Here is a 25,256-nt window from a genome sequence, read left to right on the forward strand (position 1 = left end):
CATTTATATAAAATGAAAATGTATCATTAATATCCAAATTAGAATGAAAAGCGGATAAAAAGATTATACTAACTTTCTCAGTACAAATGAAATTAGAAGTAGTAATTGAAAACAAATCAATTAAAATTATGTCAGTTAAAATCTATGAATATCATATGATATGAATGCATATCTGACCTGTTCTCCAATAAAGTACTCCCAGGTCATGAACACAATTGTTTTCCAAACCATTGTATGTCAATATTCATGTTCCTTTGCGTAAAATTGAAAATATTGAGGGACCAGAGTAGAAATTACTATTGAATAAAAAAGTTACGTATAAAATAATTTTCATACTGCCGAATACAGCAAAATACATGTGGCAGGTGTCTTCCGACGATGGATTGCCAGTTGCAGGATAAATAAAGTTTTTATATTCTGGCGTATTTATCAACATGCAATGATATAATTTATTTCGTATTAGTTATCAAAAGCAAGCAACACTTTATTAGAAAGCTTATCTACAAATGACTTGCAGTACTTACTGCATATACAAATCTTGATTATTATTATTTTTATTATGACATTCTTAACGGCCTGTCAACACATAAAAGGTCATTAGGGCCATCAACTGGTAAAACACACAGCGATCCAAAAGGAAATAACATCAAACAAACTAAAAGGTAAAAGACAAACGCTGAAAAACTTAAATGAATATAACATCACAAAGGATTAAAATGGTACATCATAATCTATTATATCTTTCAGGTAACCTAGAATTTTACCAATCTTAACAGTTTAAATAATGGGTTTTATACTTGTAACGTTACGTTAAAAACATTATCGAGTAGACAGAAGATTGTGGTACCTCGCTTACATCTAAAACCGCATTGTAGGAGTGATATTATGTGACTGGTTCCAGATACCTTGTTTGGGGAAAGAAAAAAAATACATCATTTTCCATGACTTTGGGACCGATCTAAAATATAATTAAAAATATAAAGACGTTTTTCTAATGACGACTCTGGTAGATGTTTTAGGAACTGTAAGCGAATATCATCAGGTCCTGTTGCAGAGCCATGTGATTTTTTTCAACGATTCTCGATGTTCTAACATTGAGAAAGGTAGATTGTAAGTTTCATTGTTTTCGGAAGAGAATTTCAATTTAGTTTTTTCTCGCGTGATCTTAAATTGTTGAAATTATTTGGAATGCAATATCAAATTTCGATGTGGTTAATTTTCCATTAGTTTTCAGATGTCCCATTGTTTTGAATGTTGTTTTACCACTGATTCGTTTAATCATATCCCATACCTTATTGGTGGATGTATTGGAATTTAATAATCTGGATTTAAAAGCATCGGGAACACAAACCTGAATTGAAAAGCACCGTGATATATCAAATATGTCAATTTAAACACTCAATATGCAGTTAATAAATTCGCCTCATTTTCTGTGTAAATTTCGCGTTTTTAACGTTCAACAAAAAGCACAAAAATCATTAGATTACCGTATTCAGACTTATTGAGTAACATAAGCAGATTAACAGGTAATGACCCAATCTATTAAACCATCGAAAACGTTCATAAATAAGACATCTCTTGTCATGACCCTTTCTCACCACGCACTTTCATTAGAACATATTGATATCATGACGTCATCACCAAATCAATCTGACTAGTAGAGGTAAGCATATATATATCAGCACATATATTTGAACATTGTAACAAAACTCACGAAGGAAGACAATTTTGACTCGTGCCGTAACTGAGCAATACGCTAGTCAAATACGTGTCTGTACTGAAATGGTACCAGAAATGAACATGTCCCTATTTACAGGTCATTGACATCCGATGTCACCATCTGTAGCCATCTCATTCTTATTTCACATGGGAAACCAGTATCTTTTCCATCAAACGATCCGTCATTGGGGAATTCTCTTTGAACGCCTTTCTTTCAACTAGTAAATGTCTGAAAAAGGAAATATTTCAGAAAAATGAAATCGACTAGAAAATTATAAACAGCTTATATTATTTTTATACGTACCATTCACTTGCACATAAACACTGTTGTTTACCACACAACAGGACCATGTACATTGGTGGTTACCTTTGTTAATGGTATGAAATCAAAAACACATTAGGTTACTCCATTTTATAAAGTTGTTTACCTTGATATTTATTTACAACAGAGCCTTCAGAGACGGCGTTTTCACTAAAATGTGTAGTAAGCGTGATTTGTATTTTCTTAAACGTACTTTTCCATTTCTATATAGTAATGTCCTATTTTCCCTGACTTACAAAACCAGCATGTTTGACTTGGTCAGATTTTCAATGTTCTCAATATCATGATCTCTGTGTTTATGATACCGACAGTTGACAGATAAACATACAACACATAGTTTAAAGAGATGTAGACCATGACCTCATCGGATTTATCTGCTTATGAGGTATAACGTAAGATATGGCCGACACCCATGACGGTTTCATAATAATATTTATGTGACCTAGATGTACGTGACGGGTATCATCGATGAAGCAAAACACCTTTACCCTTCCTGTACACCTGGTCTTATTCCCTTTGCCCTTTTTGAGGAATATCGAGTTATTATATTCTACTCTATAGATCTTGAGTAAAGTCTCAAATATATCTGTTGTTGATACAACCCAAACCTCTTACAGCATGATTGACTGACGGCTTCGTAATTGTAATTGTTATTTATTCAACTGTCACAATTAAATGTACACTAAAATACAATTTTTCAATCAAATTCACAAATTCTATAAAGGAAAAAAGATTTCTTAACTGTGGTAGTGATGATTTTATAAATGTTCATATTAACATTTAAACATTCATCAGAATATCACGTTTGTTTTACCTGCCAAAGTTTCTGTGTTCTTCCCTGCTGGATTTCAACGACGAGTCGATCAAAAGTAAGTTAAAGACGTCTCGCTGTAATGAAATGGATGGCTATTAATTATCTGATATCGCATGTATTCAGCTTCTGCTGAACTCAAAAACACACATTCGAAAAAAGCAAAAAAAGGACGGGGTGGGGGGTGGGGGGGGCAATAAAGGGACAATTATCACAATTAGAAGAAACTTTAGGATACATTATGGTGTTTTAAAGACAAAAGTGACCACTGTCTGCTCGTGTTACATTTTGAGGTTCCGTATTTTTATATCCTGTACAAAAGTAGTCAAGAGACCTTAAATGTTGACTAATGTTTTAGGGACTCATGAAATACCTTGTACACAAACTTTAATGTAGAACGTGATGGTGTAATGTTGTTATGTCAAGTGACATTAAAGGTTGATAACTTTATTGTTATGTCTGCATTTAGGTATATCTTATATACAAGCTTTTTATATCAATATGTCAAAAGTGGTGATGAATGACATTGGACCTTCAACCTGAACCATTGGCCACTAAAATCTAATTAGGTATAGAGCTTGATGTTGTAATGGTTTGTTGTGAATATGAACTAAATTTGTGTAGGAGTTTATGAGATATCTTGTACACAAGAATTGCAAGCATGCATGTTCCTAAAGACACACGCACGAATGCAAACGTTCATTTCCGACATGCTATGGTAAATCGATTGTCTCTTCGACGTGGTACGTATATCACGTGACATTTTCATTACGTGATACATATAGGTACAACACATATACATAGTACCATCAATATTCATACTGTCAGAACTAACCAAAATATTCATGAGATGTTGTAACTTCGATCAAATATATTGCTAATAACATTTCATGAAATAACAAAACATTTACTGAACATGGTAACACTATATCAGAAATAATAAACTAGTGGCGGACATACTTGTGCATTGCTGCCGCCAAAATTGGAGAATTCGTGCCGGAGGGGATAGGTGAGATCTACGACCTTCCCATGATCGCCATCGTCATGTGCTTGTAGAGCCTCACAAAGGGGAAGAACAATTCTCTCAGACACTCCCCTGCTATGACCATGTCCATTCCTGTACAGCAATAACTATTGATAATTAGTAGATCAAGAAAAAGAATAATGCGTGTCACATGTGGGCGTGGTCAGTTTTGTAGTACATCTCAAAGGTAAAGGTTTTTTCTTTCCTTGTGCGATGTTTAATCAGAGGTATTGGTTTCTGAGCCGTTACTTATTTTGATAACGTGGAATTACCTAGATTGATCCAGAAATTACACGGTAGGTGTCGTCGATACAGCAGCAGACGATTATTCAAAACGAACACCAGTCCATTTCCAATGGTCACCGAGTACATTTCGCCTTTTCGTTAACACTTCGTCTTTACTATGGTTTATGTTAGAATATTCTTTATAACATGCTGTTTTTGTAAATAGATATTTTTAGTTACCTAACTGATTCCCGGAATGTATCCATGAATGCTGTCGTGGCGGCGCTATCCTTGGCTCCCAGACACGTCATCAGCAGATGAGGATCAATGTATAAGTTAGTGTGTTTTTTTATTCCATCGTCTATCGTTCTCAACAAATCATTCCATCGTTCTCCCACAGAAAAATCTAAAATTCCAGGAACAGAGCAAAACCATTTTACATCTAATGAAGGTATTACATATTGTCATTTAATGAAATAGTTTCCAATATATTGTCATTTTAACTAACTCAACGATACAATGTTGTCAATTATTAACATAATCAAAATTCGTCATCTAATGACATCATCAAAAGTCGTCATCTAATGACATCATCAAAAGTCGTCATCTAATGACATCATCAAAAGTCGTCATCTAATGACATCATCAAAAGTCACCATCTAATGACATCATCAAAAGTCGTCATCTAATGACATCATCAAAAGTCGCCATCAAATGACATCATCAAATGTTGTCATCTAATGACATCATCAAAAGCCGTCATCTAATGGCATCATCAAAAGTTGTCATCTAATGACATCATCAAAATTCGTCATCTAATGACATCATCAAAAGTCGTCATCTAATGACATCATCAAAAGTCGCCATCAAATGACATCATCAAAAATTGTCATCTAATGACATCATCAAAAGCCGTCATCTAATGGCATCATCAAAAGTTGTCATCTAATGACATCTTCAAAAGTCGCCATCAAATGACATCATCAAAAATTGTCATCTAATGACATCATCAAAAGTTGTCATCTAATGGCATCATCAAAAGTTGTCCTCTAATGACATCATCAAAAGTCGTCATCTAATGACATCATCAAAAGTCGTCATCTAATGACATCATCAAAAATTGTCATCAAATGACATCATCAAAAGTCACCATCTAATGACATCATCAAAAGTCGTCATCTAATGACATCATCAAAAGTCGTCATCAAATGACATCATCAAAAGTCGTCATCTAATGACATCATCAAAAGTCGTCATCTAATGACATCATCAAAAGTTGTCATCAAATGACATCATCAAAGGTCGTCATCTAATGACATCATCAAAAGTAAGTTTTAGAACCATCGTCTCATACTATTGGAGGAAACCTCTGCCAATCCTGAATCAATGTAATACATAATGCTCCAATTGTTTTATATTTGGGATCCAGTGTACTTACATGGGTCACATTTTGTTTTATCAAAACCATATTTACCTTACATCGCGAACATTACCAAATAGTAAATACTCTACATCTGAAATCTCATAAAAGCTACTTACTCTCAAGTTCAAGCCTATATAGCAGAGAGCTACAATCCACCATGTTTCCCGCCGACTTGGAATCTTTATACCGTTTGACAAGCTGAAGCAAAAAAGTAAAAGATCTGAAAATTCCACATATATAGAAAATAATGTAATATATAATATCACTTAGTGACCATACGTGTAGATTGTAGATGTTATCAACAATATCTAGTCATGAGGAAGTACTAGGTGGAATTTGAAACGATACACATCTTATTTCTTCTGTGAATGTACACTTCACATGAAGCGACACAGTTTGCAGTTTGTACTTAAAACTGTGAAACCATCAAAAAATACATATACTTGTTCTATATAAAAAAACAACAACACACAAAAATAAAAATGACAATGAATTACACCATGGTTTCTTTACTGGAGAAACTTCATATCTACGTTAAGGTCATTACAGATAATCAGCAGTAATGTATGATTAAAACACTAGTTTACACACAGTAAAACTAGCTGGGCAAGTTAAGGGAAGCATTCTAGTTCTAAACAAGATGTACTCACTAAAGAGGAATCCTGAACACATACATATATTGAATGACATATCAAAGTTAACAATCGAATCTATGAATGGGGTTGAGGTCAGATCATTTCTTAAAAACAAATAGTTCCAAATCTATGTACATAAAGAATTTCAACTTCTTTAACTACACGACAGTAAAGCTCGTTCAATGTAATATCAATTTCAATCTCACTTTTTCTAAGATATGATTTGATTTCCTAAGTACCGAAGATCGATTAATATTTGATATGAGAACAAATTGATCTTAAAGGGAGACAACTTTGACTTCGGCATTATAATTAATTTTCCTATTTACTGTTAACTATACCTGTAAAGTCGGACGAGACGCTCATAGGTATTAAAGATGACATTTGGAGCATTGTATTAAATCTGTACTGATAATGACACAAGATTATCCATGACATATATTACCAAAATGTCTGGCACAAAACGGAAACAAGGAAAGAACGAAAAAAGTTCACTCACCTCAGTATCGTAAATACCAATCGCTTCGTCGTAATTTCCCTAAAATTAAGTAAATTTCACTAAATCATTGTTCACATTTCAGATAATATCAACCTTCATTTCCACTTTTATTATGTAAAATTCAAAAAGAATATTTGAAATATCACAGTAATAGTTTGAGATCTAGCTGCTGAAAATAGTTATTGAGGAAAGGTTTAATAAACTATTAAGTCTTAATAGTTTTCCCTCTTATTCAATGACATCTATTGTCCTTAATATCAGCTTACTTATTCCATTTCTACTTTTGTTTTTCCGAGTTTCAGCCCCATAGAGAATACAGTATGCTCAAAAATCTAATTTTCCTATATAAACTATGGTAAACTTAACCCCCTCCCAACGGAGAAATGTGAGACTATGGGGCCATCAAAATGACAATTGTGGTAAAGCACCTTAAGATGTTTCCATTCATTCAAAGTATTTGATTCTACCCTGTCTGAGACTTGAGAACATGATTTTTGAAAGCAGAGTCAATCAAAATCGGAACAGGGGTTTTTGACAAGTTGAAAATGTTAAACTGTTTGCGGACGCAAGACGCCGGATGAAGGTGATTGCAAAAGACCATCGGTGACATAATGATGGGTATAACGCTTAAACATTTGAATCAATACTGGTTTAAATTCTGTAATTAAAAAGGTTTCAAAGCAAAATCCAATCCTAAAATGCAATGGTAGGTGTTGTTTACAAAAATATTTGAATTGCTACCAACTTAAAAAAATCTTCCGGAACGACTGGTCTTATTCTCATTGAACGTTTATAGCATTATCTGTGGAAATCTTTCTGTCGTTTTAATTTTTCATTAGCTTCACAGACTAGGAATTTGAATTGAAATTCTTTTGACATGGCAATATTTCCTTGTATATATCATCTATTTTATTGATTACACACGTCAATTCATCATATTATGTTAAACAGAATCCTTGCAATCAATTCTGATTAAAATGATAAAATCTTATGTACCGTTAGTAGACGTATTTAAAAGTTCGTCTTAATTTCGTGATAAAGATATTCTGTACTAAAATACCATTACGCTTATTGGTCCGTCTGTATGTCTTTGATATAACAATGATTACTACACTATCTCCTTTAAAATAGATATAACGCCTAAGTGTAAAACATTCCAGATAAGTACGTATATAATATCTCTCTCATGGTTGGCTTTTTATTTGTTCTTAACGATAACTAGAGATACAGAGATAACACTTCTACTAATAAAAACATTCGTCACATGTATATATATATAAAGACGGATTGTATATAGAAATAAGTTCTATGCTATTTATAGAAAAAAAAAGCCAGTTAATCTGACGCGATATTTCCGTCAGTGTCGACTTTATAAACTAATAAGATATATCCTGCATGTGGCCTTACCTTTTCAACGTGATACAGACTGTTGTGCCAGTACATATGACAGGCAAGATGATCACAAATCTGCCAATGAAAATGTAGCATATTCATTGTGTCATTATGTACATCAATTTTGTTCAATATATATGCCTTCATTTATAAGGATGTATTCTAATTTCTAAATTGTAACTTAAAAAACCACACAAACACAGAAAAAAATTAAGTGACTAGCTTGCTTACTTCAACAATCTTGCTTACTAAAGAATATTTTTTGCTTTCTATATTGTTCTTTATAAAATTTGGCATGCATTTCTTTGTTTGTATGTTTGTTTTAAAACTACATCATAGAAACCAGATTCAACATTTCAATAAAAAAATCAGAATTATAAACAACATAGCTAAACAGTTGATTGACCTGTATCATACACCTGTTTCGCCTGTTTAGGACTCGTCTGTGATTTTAGAAGCCATATAGTTTGGGAGGTGACTGGGAAAAGACAAAACTTGATTTTTCATAAAATAAGACATGATAAATTCTCAATTCACCAGCCCAGTAAGTGATAAAGGGGATTATATCATTTCATAACAGTGATAAAGGTATATAACTCAGAACAGTGATAAAGGGGATATTCAGAACAGTGATAAAGGGGATATAACTCAGAACAGTGATAAAGGTATATAACTCAGAACAGTGATAAGGGATGTAACTCAGAACAGTGACAAAGGTAGATAACTCATAACAGTGATAAAGGTATATAACTCAGAACAGTGATAAAGGTATATAACTCAGAACAGTGATAAAGGTATATAACTCAGAACAGTGATAAAGGTATATAACTCAGAACAGTGATAAAGGGTATATAACTCAGAACAGTGATAAAGGTATATAACTCAGAACAGTGGTAAAGGTATATAACTCAGAACAGTGATAAAGGTATATAACTCAGAACAGTGATAAAGGTATATAACTCAGAACAGTGATAAGGGATATAACTCAGAACAGTGATAAAGGTATATAACTCAGAAAGGCATATAACTCAGAACAGTGATAAAGGGGATATAACTCAGAACAGTGATAAAGGTATATAACTCAGAACAGTGATAAGGGATATAACTCAGAACAGTGATCAAGGGGATATAACTCAGAACAGTGATAAAGGTTTATAACTCAGAACATAAAGGTATATAAAGAACAGTGATAAAGGGATATAACTCAGAACAGTGATAAAGGTTATATAACTCAGAACAGTGATAAAGTGGGATATAACTCAGAACAGTCAGAACAGTGATATATAACTAAAGTGATAAAGGTATATAACTCAGAACAGTTTTAAAGGGATATATAACTCAGAACAGTGATAAAGCGTATGACCTCTGAACAGTGGGTTTATAAATCAGAACAGTGATAAAGGTATATAACTCAGAACAGTGATAAAGGGATATAACTCAGAACAGTGATAAAGGTATATAACTCAGAACAGTGATAAAGGTATATAACACAGTTAATTGATTAACGTGATTTTAATCAGATAAGTGTTAAATGGGATATAACTCAGAACAGTGATAAAAGTATATAACTCAGAACAGTGATAAAGGGGATATAACTCAGAACAGTGATAAAGGTATATAACTCAGAACAGTGATAAAGGTATATAACTCAGAACAGTGATAAAGGGATATAACTCAGAACAGTGATAAAGGGTATATATAACTCAGAACAGTGATAAAGGTATATAACTCAGAACAGTGATAAAGGGATATAACTCAGAACAGTGATAAAACAGGATAAATATAACTCAGAACAGTGATGATAAAGGTTTATAACTCAGAACAGTGATAAAGCTATATAACTCATAACAGTGATAAAGGTATATAACTCAGAACAGTAAAGGGATATAAAGGGTGATAAATATATAACTCAGAACAGTGATAAAGGTATATCAGAAAGACTCAGAACAGTGATAAAGGTAGATAACTCATAACAGTGATAAAGGTATATAACTCAGAACAGTGATAAAGGGGATATAACTCAGAACAGTGATAAAGGGGATATAACTCAGAACAGTGATAAAGGTATATAACTCAGAACAGTGATAAAGGGATGTAACTCAGAACAGTGATAAAGGGGATATAACTCAGAACAGTAAAGGTAGATAACTCATAACAGTGATAAAGGTATATAACTCAGAACAGTGATAAAGGGGATATAACTCAGAACAGTGATAAAGGTATATAACTCAGAACAGTGATAAAGGTATATAACTCAGAACAGTGATGATAAAGGTATATAACTCAGAACAGTGATAAAGGGGAAATAACTCAGAACAGTGATAAAGGGGATATAACGCAGAAAAGTGATAAAGGTATATAACTCAGAACAGTGATAAAAGGTACAGTGATAAAGGTTTATAACTCAGAACAGTGACAAAGGTATATAATAACTCAGAACAGTGATAAAGGTATATAACTCAGAACAGTGATAAAGGTATATAACTCAGAACAGTGATAAAGGGGATATAACTCAGAACAGTGATAAAGGTATATAACTCAGAACAGTGATAAGGGATATAACTCAGAACAGTGATAAAGGTATATAACACAGAACCTAGTTAAATGTATATACATCAGTATATTGATAAATGGGATATAACTCAGAACAGTGATAAAGGGTATATATAACTCAGAACAGTGATAAAGGTATATAACTCAGAACAGTGATAAGTGACAAAGGTAGATAACTCATAACAGGGTATATAACTCAGAACAGTGATAAAGGGGATATAACTCAGAACAGTGTTAAATGTTTATAACTCAGAGCAGTTATAATGGTTTATAACTCAGAACAGTGATAAAGGTATATAACTCATAACAGTGATAAAGTTATATAACTCAGAACAGTGATAAAGGTATATAACTCAGAACAGTGATAAAGGTTTATAACTCAGAACAGTGATAAAGGTATATAACTCAGAACAGTGATAAGGGATGTAACTCAGAACAGTGACAAAGGTAGATAACTCATAACAGTGATAAAGGTATATAACTCAGAACAGTGATAAAGGGGATATAACTCAGAACAGTGATAAAGGGGATATAACTCAGAACAGTGATAAAGGTATATAACTCAGAACAGTGATAAGGGATGTAACTCAGAACAGTGATAAAGGGGATATAACTCAGAACAGTGATAAAGGTTTATAACTCAGAACAGTGATAAAGGTAGATAACTCAGAACAGTGATAAAGGTATATAACTCAGAACAGTGATAAAGGTATATAACTCAGAACAGTGATAAGGGATATAACTCAGAACAGTGATAAAGGGGATATAACTCAGAACAGTGATAAAGGTTTATAACTCAGAACAGTGATAAAGGTAGATAACTCAGAACAGTGATAAAGGTATATAACTCAGAACAGTGATAAAGGGGATATAACTCAGAACAGTGATAAAGGGGATATAACTCAGAACAGTGATAAAGGGGATATAACTCAGAACAGTGATAAAGGTATATAACTTGATATAACTCAGAACAGTGATAAAGGTTTATAACTCAGAACAGTGATAAAGGTATATAACTCAGAACAGTGATAAAGGTTTATAACTCAGAACAGTGATAAAGGTATATAACTCAGAACAGTGATAAAGGTATATAACTCAGAACAGTGATAAAGGGATATAACTCAGAATATTGATCAGTGATAAAGGTATATAACTCAGAACAGTGATAAAGGGGATATAACTCAGAACAGTGATAAAGGTATATAACTCAGAACAGTGATAAGGGATATAACTCAGAACAGTGTAAAGGTATATAAAGGTGATATAACTCAGAACAGTGATAAAGGTATATAACTCAGAACATATAAAGGTATATAACTCAGAACAGTGATAAAGGGATATAACTCAGAACAGTGATAAAGGTATATAACTCAGAACAGTGATAAAGGTATATACTCAGAACAGTGATAAAGGGATATAACTCAGAACAGTGATAAAGGTATATAACTCAGAACAGTGATAAAGGGATATAACTCAGAACAGTGATAAAGGTATATAACTCAGAACAGTGATAAAGGAACAGTGATAAAGGGATATAACTCAGAACAGTGATAAAGGGGATATAACTCAGAACAGTGATAAAGGTATATAACTCAGAACAGTGATAAAGGTATATAACTAACAGTGATAAAGGATATAACTCAGAACAGTGATAACTCAGAACAGTGATAAAGGTATATAACTCAGAACAGTGTGTGATAAAGGGATATAACTCAGAACAGTGATAAAGGTATATAACTCAGAACAGTGATAAAGGGATATAACTCAGAACAGTGATAAAGGATTATATAACAGAACAGTGATAAAGGTATATAACTCAGAACAGTGATAAAGGTATATAACTCAGAACAGTGTATATAAAGGGATATATAACTCAGAACAGTGATAAAGGTATATAACTCAGAACAGTGATAAAGGTATATAACTCAGAACAGTGATAAAGGATATAACTCAGAACAGTGATAAAGGGATATAACTCAGAACAGTGATAAAGGGATAAATATATAACTCAGAACAGTGATGATAAAGAACAGTGATATATAACTCAGAACAGTGATAAAGGTATATAAAGAACAGTGATAAAGGGATATAATCAGAACAGTGACAAAGGTAGATAACTCATAACAGTGATAAAGGATCAGAACAGTGATAAAGGGATATAATCAGAACAGTGATCAGAACAGTGATAAAGGTATATAAAGGTGATAAAGATATAACTCAGAACAGGATATAACTCAGAACAGTGATAAAGGTATATAACTCAGAACAGTGATAAAGGGATAAAGGTATATAACTCAGAACAGTGATAAAGGGGATATAACTCAGAACAGTGATAAAGGGATATAACTCAGAACAGTGATAAAGGTATATAACTCAGAACAGTGATAATGGATGTAACTCAGAACAGTGACAAAGGTAGATAACTCATAACAGTGATAAAGGTATATAACTCAGAACAGTGATAAAGGGGATATAACTCAGAACAGTGATAAAGGGGATATAACTCAGAACAGTGATAAAGGTATATAACTCAGAACAGTGATAAGGGATGTAACTCAGAACAGTGACAAAGGTAGATAACTCATAACAGTGATAAAGGTATATAACTCAGAACAGTGATAAAGGGGATATAACTCAGAACAGTGATAAAGGGGATATAACTCAGAACAGTGATAAAGGTATATAACTCAGAACAGTGATAAGGGATGTAACTCAGAACAGTGATAAAGGGGATATAACTCAGAACAGTGATAAAGGTTTATAACTCAGAGCAGTGATAAAGGTTTATAACTCAGAACAGTGATAAAGGTAGATAACTCATAACAGTGATAAAGGTATATAACTCAGAACAGTGATAAAGGCATATAACTCAGAACAGTGATAAAGTGGGATATAACTCAGAACATTGGTAAAGGGGATATAACTCAGAACAGTGATAAAGGGTATATAACTCAGAACAGTGATAAAGCGTATAGACCTCTGTACAGTGATAAAGGTTTATAACTCAGAACAGTGATAAAGGTATATAACTCAGAACAGTGATAAAGGGATATAACTCAGAATATTGATAAAGGGGATATAACTCAGAACAGTGATAAAGGGGATATAACTCAGAACAGTGATAAAGGAACAGTGATAAAGGTTTATAACTCAGAACAGTGATAAAGGTATATAACTCAGAACAGTGATAAAGGTATATAACTCAGAACAGTGATAAAGGGATATAACTCAGAATATTGATAAAGGGGATATAACTCAGAACAGTGATAAAGGTATATAACTCAGAACAGTGATAAGGGATGTAACTCAGAACAGTGACAAAGGTAGATAACTCATAACAGTGATAAAGGTATATAACTCAGAACAGTGATAAAGGGGATATAACTCAGAACAGTGATAAAGGGGATATAACTCAGAACAGTGATAAAGGTATATAACTCAGAAAAGTGATAAGGGATGTAACTCAGAACAGTGACAAAGGTAGATAACTCATAACAGTGATAAAGGTATATAACTCAGAACAGTGATAAAGGGGATATAACTCAGAACAGTGATAAAGGGGATATAACTCAGAACAGTGATAAAGGTATATAACTCAGAACAGTGATAAGGGATGTAACTCAGAACAGTGACAAAGGTAGATAACTCATAACAGTGATAAAGGTATATAACTCAGAACAGTGATAAAGGGGATATAACTCAGAACAGTGATAAAGGGGATATAACTCAGAACAGTGATAAAGGTATATAACTCAGAACAGTGATAAGGGATGTAACTCAGAACAGTGATAAAGGGGATATAACTCAGAACAGTGATAAAGGTTTATAACTCAGAGCAGTGATAAAGGTTTATAACTCAGAACAGTGATAAAGGTATATAACTCAGAACAGTAATAAAGGCATATAACTCAGAACAGTGATAAAGGGATATAACTCAGAACATTGGTAAAGGGGATATAACTCAGAACAGTGATAAAGGGTATATAACTCAGAACAGTGATAAAGCGTATAGACCTCTGTACAGTGATAAAGGTTTATAACTCAGAACAGTGATAAAGGTATATAACTCAGAACAGTGATAAAGGGATATAACTCAGAATATTGATAAAGGGGATATAACTCAGAACAGTGATAAAGGGGATATAACTCAGAACAGTGATAAAGGTTTATAACTCAGAACAGTGATAAAGGTAGATAACTCAGAACAGTGATAAAGGTTTATAACTCAGAACAGTGATAAAGGTATATAACTCAGAACAGTGATAAAGGGATGTAACTCAGAACAGTGATAAAGGGGATATAACTCAGAACAGTGATAAAGGTTTATAACTCAGAACAGTGGTAAAGGGATATAGAACTCAGAATAGTGATAAAGGGGATATAACTCAGAACAGTGACAAAGGTAGATAACTCATAACAGTGATAAAGGTATATAACTCAGAACAGTGATAAAGGGGATATAACTCAGAACAGTGATAAAGGGGATATAACTCAGAACAGTGATAAAGGTATATAACTCAGAACAGTGATAAGGGATGTAACTCAGAACAGTGACAAAGGTAGATAACTCATAACAGTGATAAAGGTATATAACTCAGAACAGTGATAAAGGGGATATAACTCAGAACAGTGATAAAGGGGATATAACTCAGAACAGTGATAAAGGTATATAACTCAGAACAGTGATAAGGGATGTAACTCAGAACAGTGATAAAGGGGATATAACTCAGAACAGTGATAAAGGTTTATAACTCAGAGCAGTGATAAAGGTTTATAACTCAGAACAGTGATAAAGGTATATAACTCAGAACAGTAATAAAGGCATATAACTCAGAACAGTGATAAAGGGATATAACTCAGAACATTGGTAAAGGGGATATAACTCAGAACAGTGATAAAGGGTATATAACTCAGAACAGTGATAAAGCGTATAGACCTCTGTACAGTGATAAAGGTTTATAACTCAGAACAGTCAGACAGTGATAAAGGTATATAACTCAGAACAGTGATAAAGGGATATAACTCAGAATATTGATAAAGGGGATATAACTCAGAACAGTGATAAAGGGGATATAACTCAGAACAGTGATAAAGGGGATATAACTCAGAACAGTGATAAAGGTATATAACTCAGAACAGTGGTAAAGGTATATAACTCAGAACAGTGATAAAGGTATATAACTCAGAACAGTGATAAAGGGGATATAACTCAGAACAGTGATAAAGGGGATATAACTCAGAACAGTGACAAAGGTAGATAACTCATAACAGTGATAAAGGTATATAACTCAGAACAGTGATAAAGGTTAGATAACTCAGAACAGTGATAAAGGTATATAACTCAGAACAGTGATAAAGGGTATATAACTCAGAAAAGTGATAAAGGGGATATAACTCAGAACAGTGACAAAGGTAGATAACTCATAACAGTGATAAAGGTATATAACTCAGAACAGTGATAAAGGTTAGATAACTCAGAACAGTGATAAAGGTATATAACTCAGAACAGTGATAAAGGGCATATAACAATGATGTTCTTACATTCCAGTCATTTTCTGATCCCTCCACAAGTTTCAATCCTTCTTCAACTCGACCCTGCATCTCATACACATGCGATACCGCGTGTCGAGCAAATATATCATGTCTGTTCATTTCTAACGCCTGAAACAGAGGAGGACAGAAATTATCATAAATTCACCACCGTTCCAGAATGAATATCAGGTCTTGCGATCACCAAACATTTTACATTAAAACTTACCCGTAAGGCATCTCTTTCTGCCCGCTGGAAGAGGAATGTTTCCTGTGACACAAATGCATACTCCCCAAGAAAATACCTGTAAATTAAAGTATGGATACCGTGAGTCGTGAAATTCGCATCATTATTTGTTATAGATAATTTTTGTCAATCATGAAATGTGTAAGATATCCTTTTTATAATAATAAGCACGGCAGAGAACCGAACTCAACATTACACCAGGGAATCCCAGTCAACATTACACCAGGAATCCCAGTCAACATCACACCAGGGAATCCCAGTCAACATTACATCAGAGAAACCCAGTCAACATCACACCAGGGAATCCAGTCAACATCACACCAGGGAATCCCAGTCAACATCACACCAGGGAATCCCAGTCAACATCACACCAGGGAATCCCAGTCAACATCACACCAGGGAATCCAGTCAACATTACACCAGGGAATCCCAGTCAACATCACACCAGAGAATCCAGTCAACATTACACCAGGGAATCCCAGTCAACATCACACCAGGGAATCCCAGTCAACATCACACCAGGGAATCCCAGTCAACATTACGACAGGGAATCCCAGTCAACATTACGATAGGGAATCCCAGTCAACATCACACCAGGGAATCCCAGTCAACATTACGACAGGAAATCCCAGTCAACATTACGATAGGGAATCCCAGTCAACATCACACCAGAGAATCCAGTCAACATTACACCAGGGAATCCCAGTCAACATTACATTAGGGAATCCCAGTCAACATTACACCAGGAAATCCCACATCAAAGTCTACAACTGACAACAAAACATAACGTAACAATTTACTACAAATGCTTGATATCTTTTTGTAGTTATTTGATATTCAAGGTCAAGTACAACTTTCTAAAATTTCCATCTGCAAATCTTACCCATAAAGAGGCGTGCTGGGACACCATTCACTCACTATTCTACTGAGTATATCTCTGCACTGTGCGAACGCCCCAAGGAAAAAACAACCGAAGAAAACATGGCGAATAGCAAGGGCGTCAAAGTGATTCAAATGTAAAATGGAATCCCACACTGCAACAGCTCCGGGAAGGTCTCTGAATGAAAAAAGACGTATCTCTTTACAACCTATTTAATCATCAATGTGTAGATAATCTTACACATTCAAAAAATATGCAAAATCGTTTTCTTTGTCACATAAATAACTGTTCTTAACAATGACTGACGTATGACAACATACATACATATATATATGTATGTACAAAGAAAAAATCAGGTGGATGTTACAGCAAGGTTAATTGAATTATTTCGTCTGCTTAGATTTCTCACATTAGTTCATAAAAGACAAGTGATCATGGTAACACGATTAGAAAACATAAAACATAGAGACAAAATACAGGAATTTTACTGGTCACAAAGATGATAGCGGATCATTTTTCGTCTTTTCTGAATCGAAACAAACGATAACCATATCCGAGTAGCCAGCTTGATACCTTTCTACAGGTAACTGAGCTGATAGCATGCAGGTGTTTCAGATTTAAGTAAAAGGTCACTGGAACATCGGTTATTAATTACAAAATAAATAAATACACACTCATGGACAGTGTACAAAGCATGAAGACGGTTTTCTAGAGAATCAATGAATGGTTTGCCTCATACTGTATTCCGATAATATATGATTACCCTGATAAAAGTTATTGTATGTTGTTTGTTAATAGATATTATAAATGTGCAAATCTTAATAGCAGGATTTCATTTTTAATTGAACTTTAAGCAGGTTTCACTGTACTGTTATTTAAAATGTTAATATAATAAACTGCATTAGGCTGAAAGATAACGGATATGTAAGGTTTGCAAAATCTTGATTCAAAGTCAATCTGGACGAAACGAGGGCAACATATTAATAAAGGAAAGATATACACGGTTACCAATGAAAACATTATAAGGAGAATAAGACCAGGGCCCGTATTTACGAAACCGTTCTCATGCTCAAACTCAAGGTCTTGTACTCAACATTCAGGTTTTGTGCTCACCTATTTTATTCTCGTGCTCAAGTTGTATTCACGAAAAATTCTGTGCTCAACTCTTGAGCACGTTCTCAAGTTTGCTTGAGCATGGTCCTGCCCATCATGGCGGCATATAAGTAATGTCATCCCATGTTTGTTTCTTTTAGCACTTAGTTTAATGGCCCCAGTACCAGTCATTGATCCAAACAGTACGTCCTCGCTGGCATGTACTGCTTGGATCAAGGAGACTTCTTCCGCTGTACTCCACTGTACTTTCTTCTTCTCGGTGGTCATTATTATGTCGTCTGCTCGAATACAGGTGCGCGTACGCCAAAAAAACGCGCGGTATACAAAATAATCTCTAAGCATTAGAGAGTTCTCTTAGTTACCGTACTTAGCAGAGCACGTTCTCAGAAAGTTTGATGAATACGAATTTTGAGTACGTACTCACTGGAGCAAAGACTTGAGCATGAGCACAAAAGTTGAGTTTAAGCATGAGAACGGTTTCGTGAATACGGGCCCTGCAGGTGTTCCAGAAGACTAAGCTTCTTCTGCTTCATTGATGACACCCTTCTTGTAAATACCTGTCAATCCAAGTAATGTCACGTGCGCAAATGAGAACAAGGTATACGTCAACTAAACGACAAGACATATACGAATGTGTAGGTCAGCAGAAATAACTGGTAATATATCAACAGGTTAAATTAAGTGTAGATGTCTGAAAAATGTTAAAAGCTCCAAAAATAAGAGATATATAGGAAGGCCATCGGAACAATGATATGTTTAAATAGTTAAAAGTTTAAACAGATTTAAAAAGAAAAAAAAAAGCAAAAACAAGAAAAAAAATATAAACTAGGTTATGGTACCAACGATGGATCATTCCAAGAGTCTTTTTACACTCACGCGTCTAACAGTTTCCGGATTGCTTCCAGGTGTTTCGATTCAATGTCTGTAACGTTTCTATTGGACATGAGCTGTTCCAGTTTTGTAACCTCTTCTCTGATTGGATCATCGGAAGCAATAAACACAGTTCCTACCATTTTGATGCCGAGGGATAGTATATGTCCCATAACTGAAAGTCAAGGTGAATACATGTATAAGTTATGTGCTTTCATTTAATCATGAAATAGGGAATGTCCTCTCTTGTCGTTACATCAGAAGATATAGGGTAAGATTAGATAACGTCAATATATCGATGTATCATATTGTCTTCATCTTATCTACTGAAACCTTAAACAACCGTAAGACTTTGAATCCGAAAAAAAATTTTTTATCAAACAATGCTGTGTCTCTTTCAAAAGTACCATGTTTTACAAAACTCTTGGTCCGCGTCAAACATTTTACCAATCAATGCTTTACTACAGTGTAAGATTTCACCAAACTCTTGGTCTGCGTCAAACATTTTACCAACCAATGCTGTACAGCAGTGTAAGATTTCACCAAACTCTTGGTTCGCGTCAAACATTTTACCAACCACTGCTTTACTACAGTGTAAGATTTCACCAAACTCTTGATCCGCGTCGAACATTTTACCAACCAATGCTGTACAACAGTGCAAGATTTTACCAAATTCTGGGTCCGCTTTCAGCATCTTTTCAATGGTCCCCGAAAGTCCACCGAAATTGTGATCCTCGTAGAATCCAACCAACTGGAGTTAAGAAAAGGTCAACTTGATACATGCAATCAAACGACGACCAATTCATTCTATCAACCAACATCTTCCTTAGTAAGGAGGTTTAAGTGTGTAAATATTGTACATCGCCTATTTCTTTAAAAGTCTTAACGTAAGTGCATTTTTACTCGTCAAAAAGTTCTGGTAAAGCGAAACAACCGCGTGACAGTTCCGATAAACAACCACGTGATAGTTTCAATACACAATCGTGTGACAGTTCCAATGAACAACCACGTGACAGTTCCAATAAACAACCGCGTGACAGTTCCAATAAACAACCGCGTGACAGTTCCAATAAACAACCACGTGACAGTTCCAATAAACAACCACGTGACAGTTCCAATAAACAACCGCGTGACAGTTCCAATAAACAACCACGTGACAGTTCCAATAAACAACCACGTGACAGTTCCAATAAACAACCACGTGACAGTTCTAATAAACAATCACGTGACAGTTTCAATAAGCAATCGCGTTACAGTTCCAATAAACAACCACGTGACAGTTTCAATAAACAACCACGTGACAATTTCAATAAGCAATCGCGTGACAGTTTCAATAAAATATGTATACTGCACCTATTTAATATATAATTACAGTAGATATTCACAATTAGGTGCACGTATATAACAACACTACAATAATTTATTTTTACAATTCTTTTATCTCTATCCAGATATCAAAATCACAAATGAATATATTGATAAGTCATTGTCTATACATTTTACTGTTACACGTCTTCTTTAGTCTACAAATTTATATTCCAGATATATCACGACATACATTATTACTTTGCAGTGATGTAAATGACGTGACCGAATTTAATTTCGAAACTTTTTCTCCGTTTGACCTCACGAACGAACGATTTTATTTATTATTCTAAACACGCGCTCACCCTGTATACTTACCTGTGATATCGCCGCGTCATAAAGCTTACACGCTTCATCACTACTAGTCGACAGTGGATAGCCAAAATCTGTCCAGTCCTATGAATTAGAAAAAAAAAACATAACCAACCTATGCCATTCCATTTCATACAGCCTTGCCATAAAGTATTTTGAAGGCATAAAAAAGTCACGTCTTGATGACGTCATTTGATTGTTTTGGTAATGAAAAACGTACCGTCGAAATAAGCCTGTTTTAGAGTGATATTGATCTAAGAGCTTTCCCTCATTTTTCGTAAATACGGCTTATATGATAAATAGAATCTTACACTAAAACCACAAAACAAGGACTGGTCATTTTAGTGACCGGATGGAGTACAACGCTATCAAGTCCAGTTTATAGCATTTCATTGTGATTACATTATAAAATCGCGTTGTCATCCGTGGACATGCCTTGGCTGATGTGATGACGTGAAATCCACAGTTCTAATGTTCCTATAACTGTATGAAAATTCTAAAAAAAATCAACATTAATATAATTTGTCCTACATCCTGTTTATTGACATAGATACATGTTGATATGACAATTTTTTTCATGCAAGACAAATCTGTTAAAACTACCAAATATTGCTTGTATCGGTTCTGTATCACGTGGAGTACTCGTCGTGGTGCCTCTTTTATGTCTTAAATAGAGGGTCGTTAAACGCTATGTCGCCCAATTTCTCAGTACGTGCAGATATTTTTGAGTGCCTGGCGCCGGATTTCCTTAAGGAGCAGAACTTTTTTCAATAGATAACAATGCCGATTAAAAAGTACGACCAAAAGGTAAATATGGCAAAATGAAAGAGTTATCTACCCTGTTTCAATTTGACTGGAAGACTACAAAGGCACCAATAGGCTGAGGATTATGTTCCAGTTTAAATAAATTTTGATTATTTCTTGTGTGAGATATATTTATTCACTAACACATAAAAACTATATAGTTTCATAAATCAGAATGACTAGGGTTTTATAAAACCCGATATCAAAATCGAGGCCAACAATGATAAGCCAGAATAAGGACGCTCGTCGGTGAGACGATAACCGGACACGGGAGGAGTCGTGGAGACGAAAACATGTTAACCAAGTAAATAATCGATAAGATAAACGTGTTTCTATCGTCTGTTTTCTTCAATGGGTATATCCTGGTTAAAAACTAGAGCGAGATGTTATTTATTTAAATTCGTGTTTTCAATTATACTCAATTAATAAAAATATCGTATTGACCATATAAAAGAGTGTAACACAATGGACAGAGCAGTAAAATCAACAATAACATTTTGGGTATGAATTAACCATCTTGTAACAAAAGGGGATTTGAGAGTCCTTCGCTCGGTATACCACGCCTAATGATTGGCAGGGTGGTGTGCAGGATGTGGGTACAGAATTTGCCATAAAGGGCCTACTTTTTTATTGACAGGGTTTCGTGTTTGTGTGGGTGCGATGGTGTAAGTCGGAGAGGCTAGAGAAAGAGATGTATGTGGTGAAGTGGGATACGGAAAGAGAGGAAGAGAGTGGTGTCGTGAGAGGTTGCGTTGGATGTGGTGGAGTAGGGTAGCGTGGGGTGAGGTAGGGAGGGAGGGAAGGAGGGAGGGATATAAATCGGGGGTAGATTCGGGTGAATAGAGAGATCGATGGGTGTAGAGAGCGAGGCAGAGAGAGACAGACAGGCAGATAGACAGAGACAGAGTGTGATGGTGGTGGTTGGTGGTGGTGTCGTGACGGTAGTTGGTGGTTATAAAGCCTACCAAATGTGAAAGATATTGGACAAAGACATAGGGATGAGATGTCCAGACAAGATAAGATTAAACTAATCAAACTACCGATCACGGACACACAATTCCGTGTCATGGATCACCAGACCATATCTATATATTGTTATTTATAGCAATCTGATTCTGATTTCGCTCTCGATTCGTCTGTTGAACACAGGGAAAGATGGACGACAACAGAACGGAATAAGGAAGTGTTGAGTACATACCACACCCCTCCCTTTCTCTCTCTTTCCCTTTCACATCAGTAATACTATCTCATGATGAGATGACGTTTCATTAAATATCAATGTGGATAATATATCTATATACACAACCACCATATAGGATGAATTAACTCTAAACATCAATCCTAACTACACCCCACTACGACTGACTGGCTCAATTGACAGGAGAACATGTGACCAATTGCACCGGCTATATTTTCACTTAAAAGGGAAATAATCACACTGTTGGCACCGCTTCGTCTAAATGCCAACTCATTAAAATTACAATCCTAATAGAGTCTTTTAAGAACGACTAAATAGATTATTTAGTCCGGCCCGGTCTCCGCGCAGGGCATGTGGCAAATCGAGTACACCTCTTCCTCCATCACAGGAAACGCACAAATATTGACAACGCAGAGTGTTGTGTATACGTTCGTGATTGTTAATGTAATGAATAAATACCTTACATCCTCTAAGGTTCGTTCTGATGTGTGACATACTGTGGGATTTACGTTCCTTCCTGGTAAGTTCTTGCAAGATAAAAACACCTTTGTTCAGATCACGCAAGTCACAAGCTCCTGTGCCGATAACGAGAGTGGTGTCCCAAATGTATATATAACTTGACAGCGGTACGTCACGCCACTTGACCTACGAGGGGAGTCCCACGTATATATATATATATATATATAACTTGACAGAGGTACTTCACGCCACTGGACCTACGAGGGGAGTCCCAAGTTTATACATAACTTGACAGAGGTACGTCACGATACTGGACCTACGAGGGGAGTCCAAAGTTTATATATAACTTGACAGAGGTACGTCACGCTACTGGACCTACGAGTGGAGTCCCAAGTTTATATATAACTTGACAGAGGTACGTCACGCTACTGGACCTACGAGTGGAGTCCGAAGTTTATATATAACTTGACAGAGGTACGTCACGCTACTGGACCTACGAGGGGAGTCCGAAGTTTATATATAACTTGACAGAGGTACGTCACGCTACTGGAGCGACGAGGTCGGTCCCAAATGTAACTGTAGTTAGTCAGTCCCTCTATACCAGGCTTAACACTATGAACATTAACAGACGTTTATATCGGATATTTAATTACAATTAGGCCTGATCTCGAATAGAATTGAATTATATCCTTGGTCAAGGAGTCCGGAGTCGACTTCTAAAAACATAGTGAAAGGTATGATATCCCACCCCATTACCCCCTACCCCACACCCACCCCTCCCCCAACCCCCGTTTCTACTTTCGTTTTCATATCTTTTCTCGCCTGCTGAAAGGCCGTTAGAGAACGGTAAACAAGTTAGATTATCAGCAATATTAAAGTTGAACTTGATATGTATGCAGGCTATGTCCAGTTGAGGTCTTAATTGAAAACCCAACACCAGTAATTGTCTATTCTCTCTGCTGTAAAAGTAGTCATTCAATGAGATAGTCCTACTATTAATAGTAGCAATTGGTTTATATGCACCAAGTGACCTTTGAACCTTGATTCATATTTTTATTAATTTTGTATAAGAACAAACATGAACGTCATATTTACATATGAGGCATTTTATTTGTTTATTTTTATTTATTCATTTCAATTCAGCATACCAAAGGTCAAAAACAGAATAGATACATTGTAACAAAGGTGAGTTAAAATGATATATATATGTGTGTGTGTGTGTGTGTGTGTGTGTGTGTGTGTGTGTGTGTGTGTGTGTGTGTGTGTGTGTGTGTCTTATTAAGAGTCTCAATACGTTTACACACAGAGAAATATATATATACACTCGTAAAATGGTAATTAATATCACAATAATACTAGTGTAGTAAACATTGCTGAACGTAACTTTTTATATTTATATATATTCAACATCGCATTTTAATCGTCCGACTCAAATATGTCGACTCCATACACAGCATGTGACCCAGTAATTGGAGGGAAAATAGTGTCCATTGAAACAGCTGGGTTTCTTATCAGCACAAAAAATTTGTAAAAATATGTCTACATGATTATCTAAATCAAGCAGAATTAAGAATTATGGGCGTAGACGTACTTAACTGTGTAACATATTTATCAAGGAGAGCTCTGTTTTAAAATGAAAAATAAACAACAAAAATCTTTATTAATAAGGCAGAAATGGTACGTGTGCGTGTTGCATCAACTCGGTGAAATCCATTTTCTTAATGCATATAGCTCAAAGTATTGTAACAATTGTAACGATATGTTAATAATGGTGTACTATTTATACCCAAATTAGCCGACATATTCTTAAATGTTTGATGGTGCAAGTAAGTATGAGCGTCTGTCTTCTTGTCAACAAGTAAATGTAAACATGTAC

At 34.9% G+C, this 25,256-nt stretch overlaps 1 protein-coding gene across 1 annotated transcript; it reads right to left on the reverse strand.

The window, feature by feature from the left end:
* Positions 1 to 47: 47 nt before the first annotated feature.
* LOC132562296 (tetratricopeptide repeat protein 38-like) lies at positions 48 to 23,499 on the reverse strand. The gene is made up of 14 exons (XM_060227039.1): positions 23,381 to 23,499; positions 20,926 to 21,003; positions 19,912 to 19,993; positions 19,249 to 19,417; positions 17,263 to 17,436; positions 16,362 to 16,437; positions 16,145 to 16,264; positions 8,066 to 8,125; positions 6,659 to 6,697; positions 5,641 to 5,722; positions 4,342 to 4,507; positions 3,813 to 3,969; positions 2,856 to 2,929; positions 48 to 1,948 (listed from the first exon to the last, which is right to left on the reverse strand). The coding sequence occupies exons 1-14, from the start codon at positions 23,414 to 23,416 to the stop codon at positions 1,858 to 1,860; spliced, it is 1,404 nt and encodes a 467-aa protein (XP_060083022.1). The 5' UTR covers positions 23,417 to 23,499; the 3' UTR covers positions 48 to 1,857.
* Positions 23,500 to 25,256: the final 1,757 nt, after the last annotated feature.

This window comes from Ylistrum balloti, unplaced genomic scaffold (assembly GCF_031769215.1).
Source record: "Ylistrum balloti isolate Yb309-2 unplaced genomic scaffold, AGI_CSIRO_Ybal_v1 Utg371388, whole genome shotgun sequence".
In the NCBI taxonomy this organism is placed as follows: Eukaryota; Metazoa; Mollusca; class Bivalvia; order Pectinida; family Pectinidae; genus Ylistrum; species Ylistrum balloti.

Excerpts from the sequence above, each read along its gene's own strand:
- LOC132562296 (XM_060227039.1), bottom strand. The coding sequence starts at position 23,416 with ATGTCACACATCAGAACGAACCTTAGAGGATGTAAG. Across the intron at positions 16,265-16,361 it reads CAGAAAGAGATGCCTTACGG|GCGTTAGAAATGAACAGACA; the intron begins GTAAGTTTTAAT and ends CCTCTGTTTCAG. Across the intron at positions 8,126-16,144 it reads GATCAGAAAATGACTGGAAT|ATTTGTGATCATCTTGCCTG; the intron begins GTAAGAACATCA and ends TTTCATTGGCAG.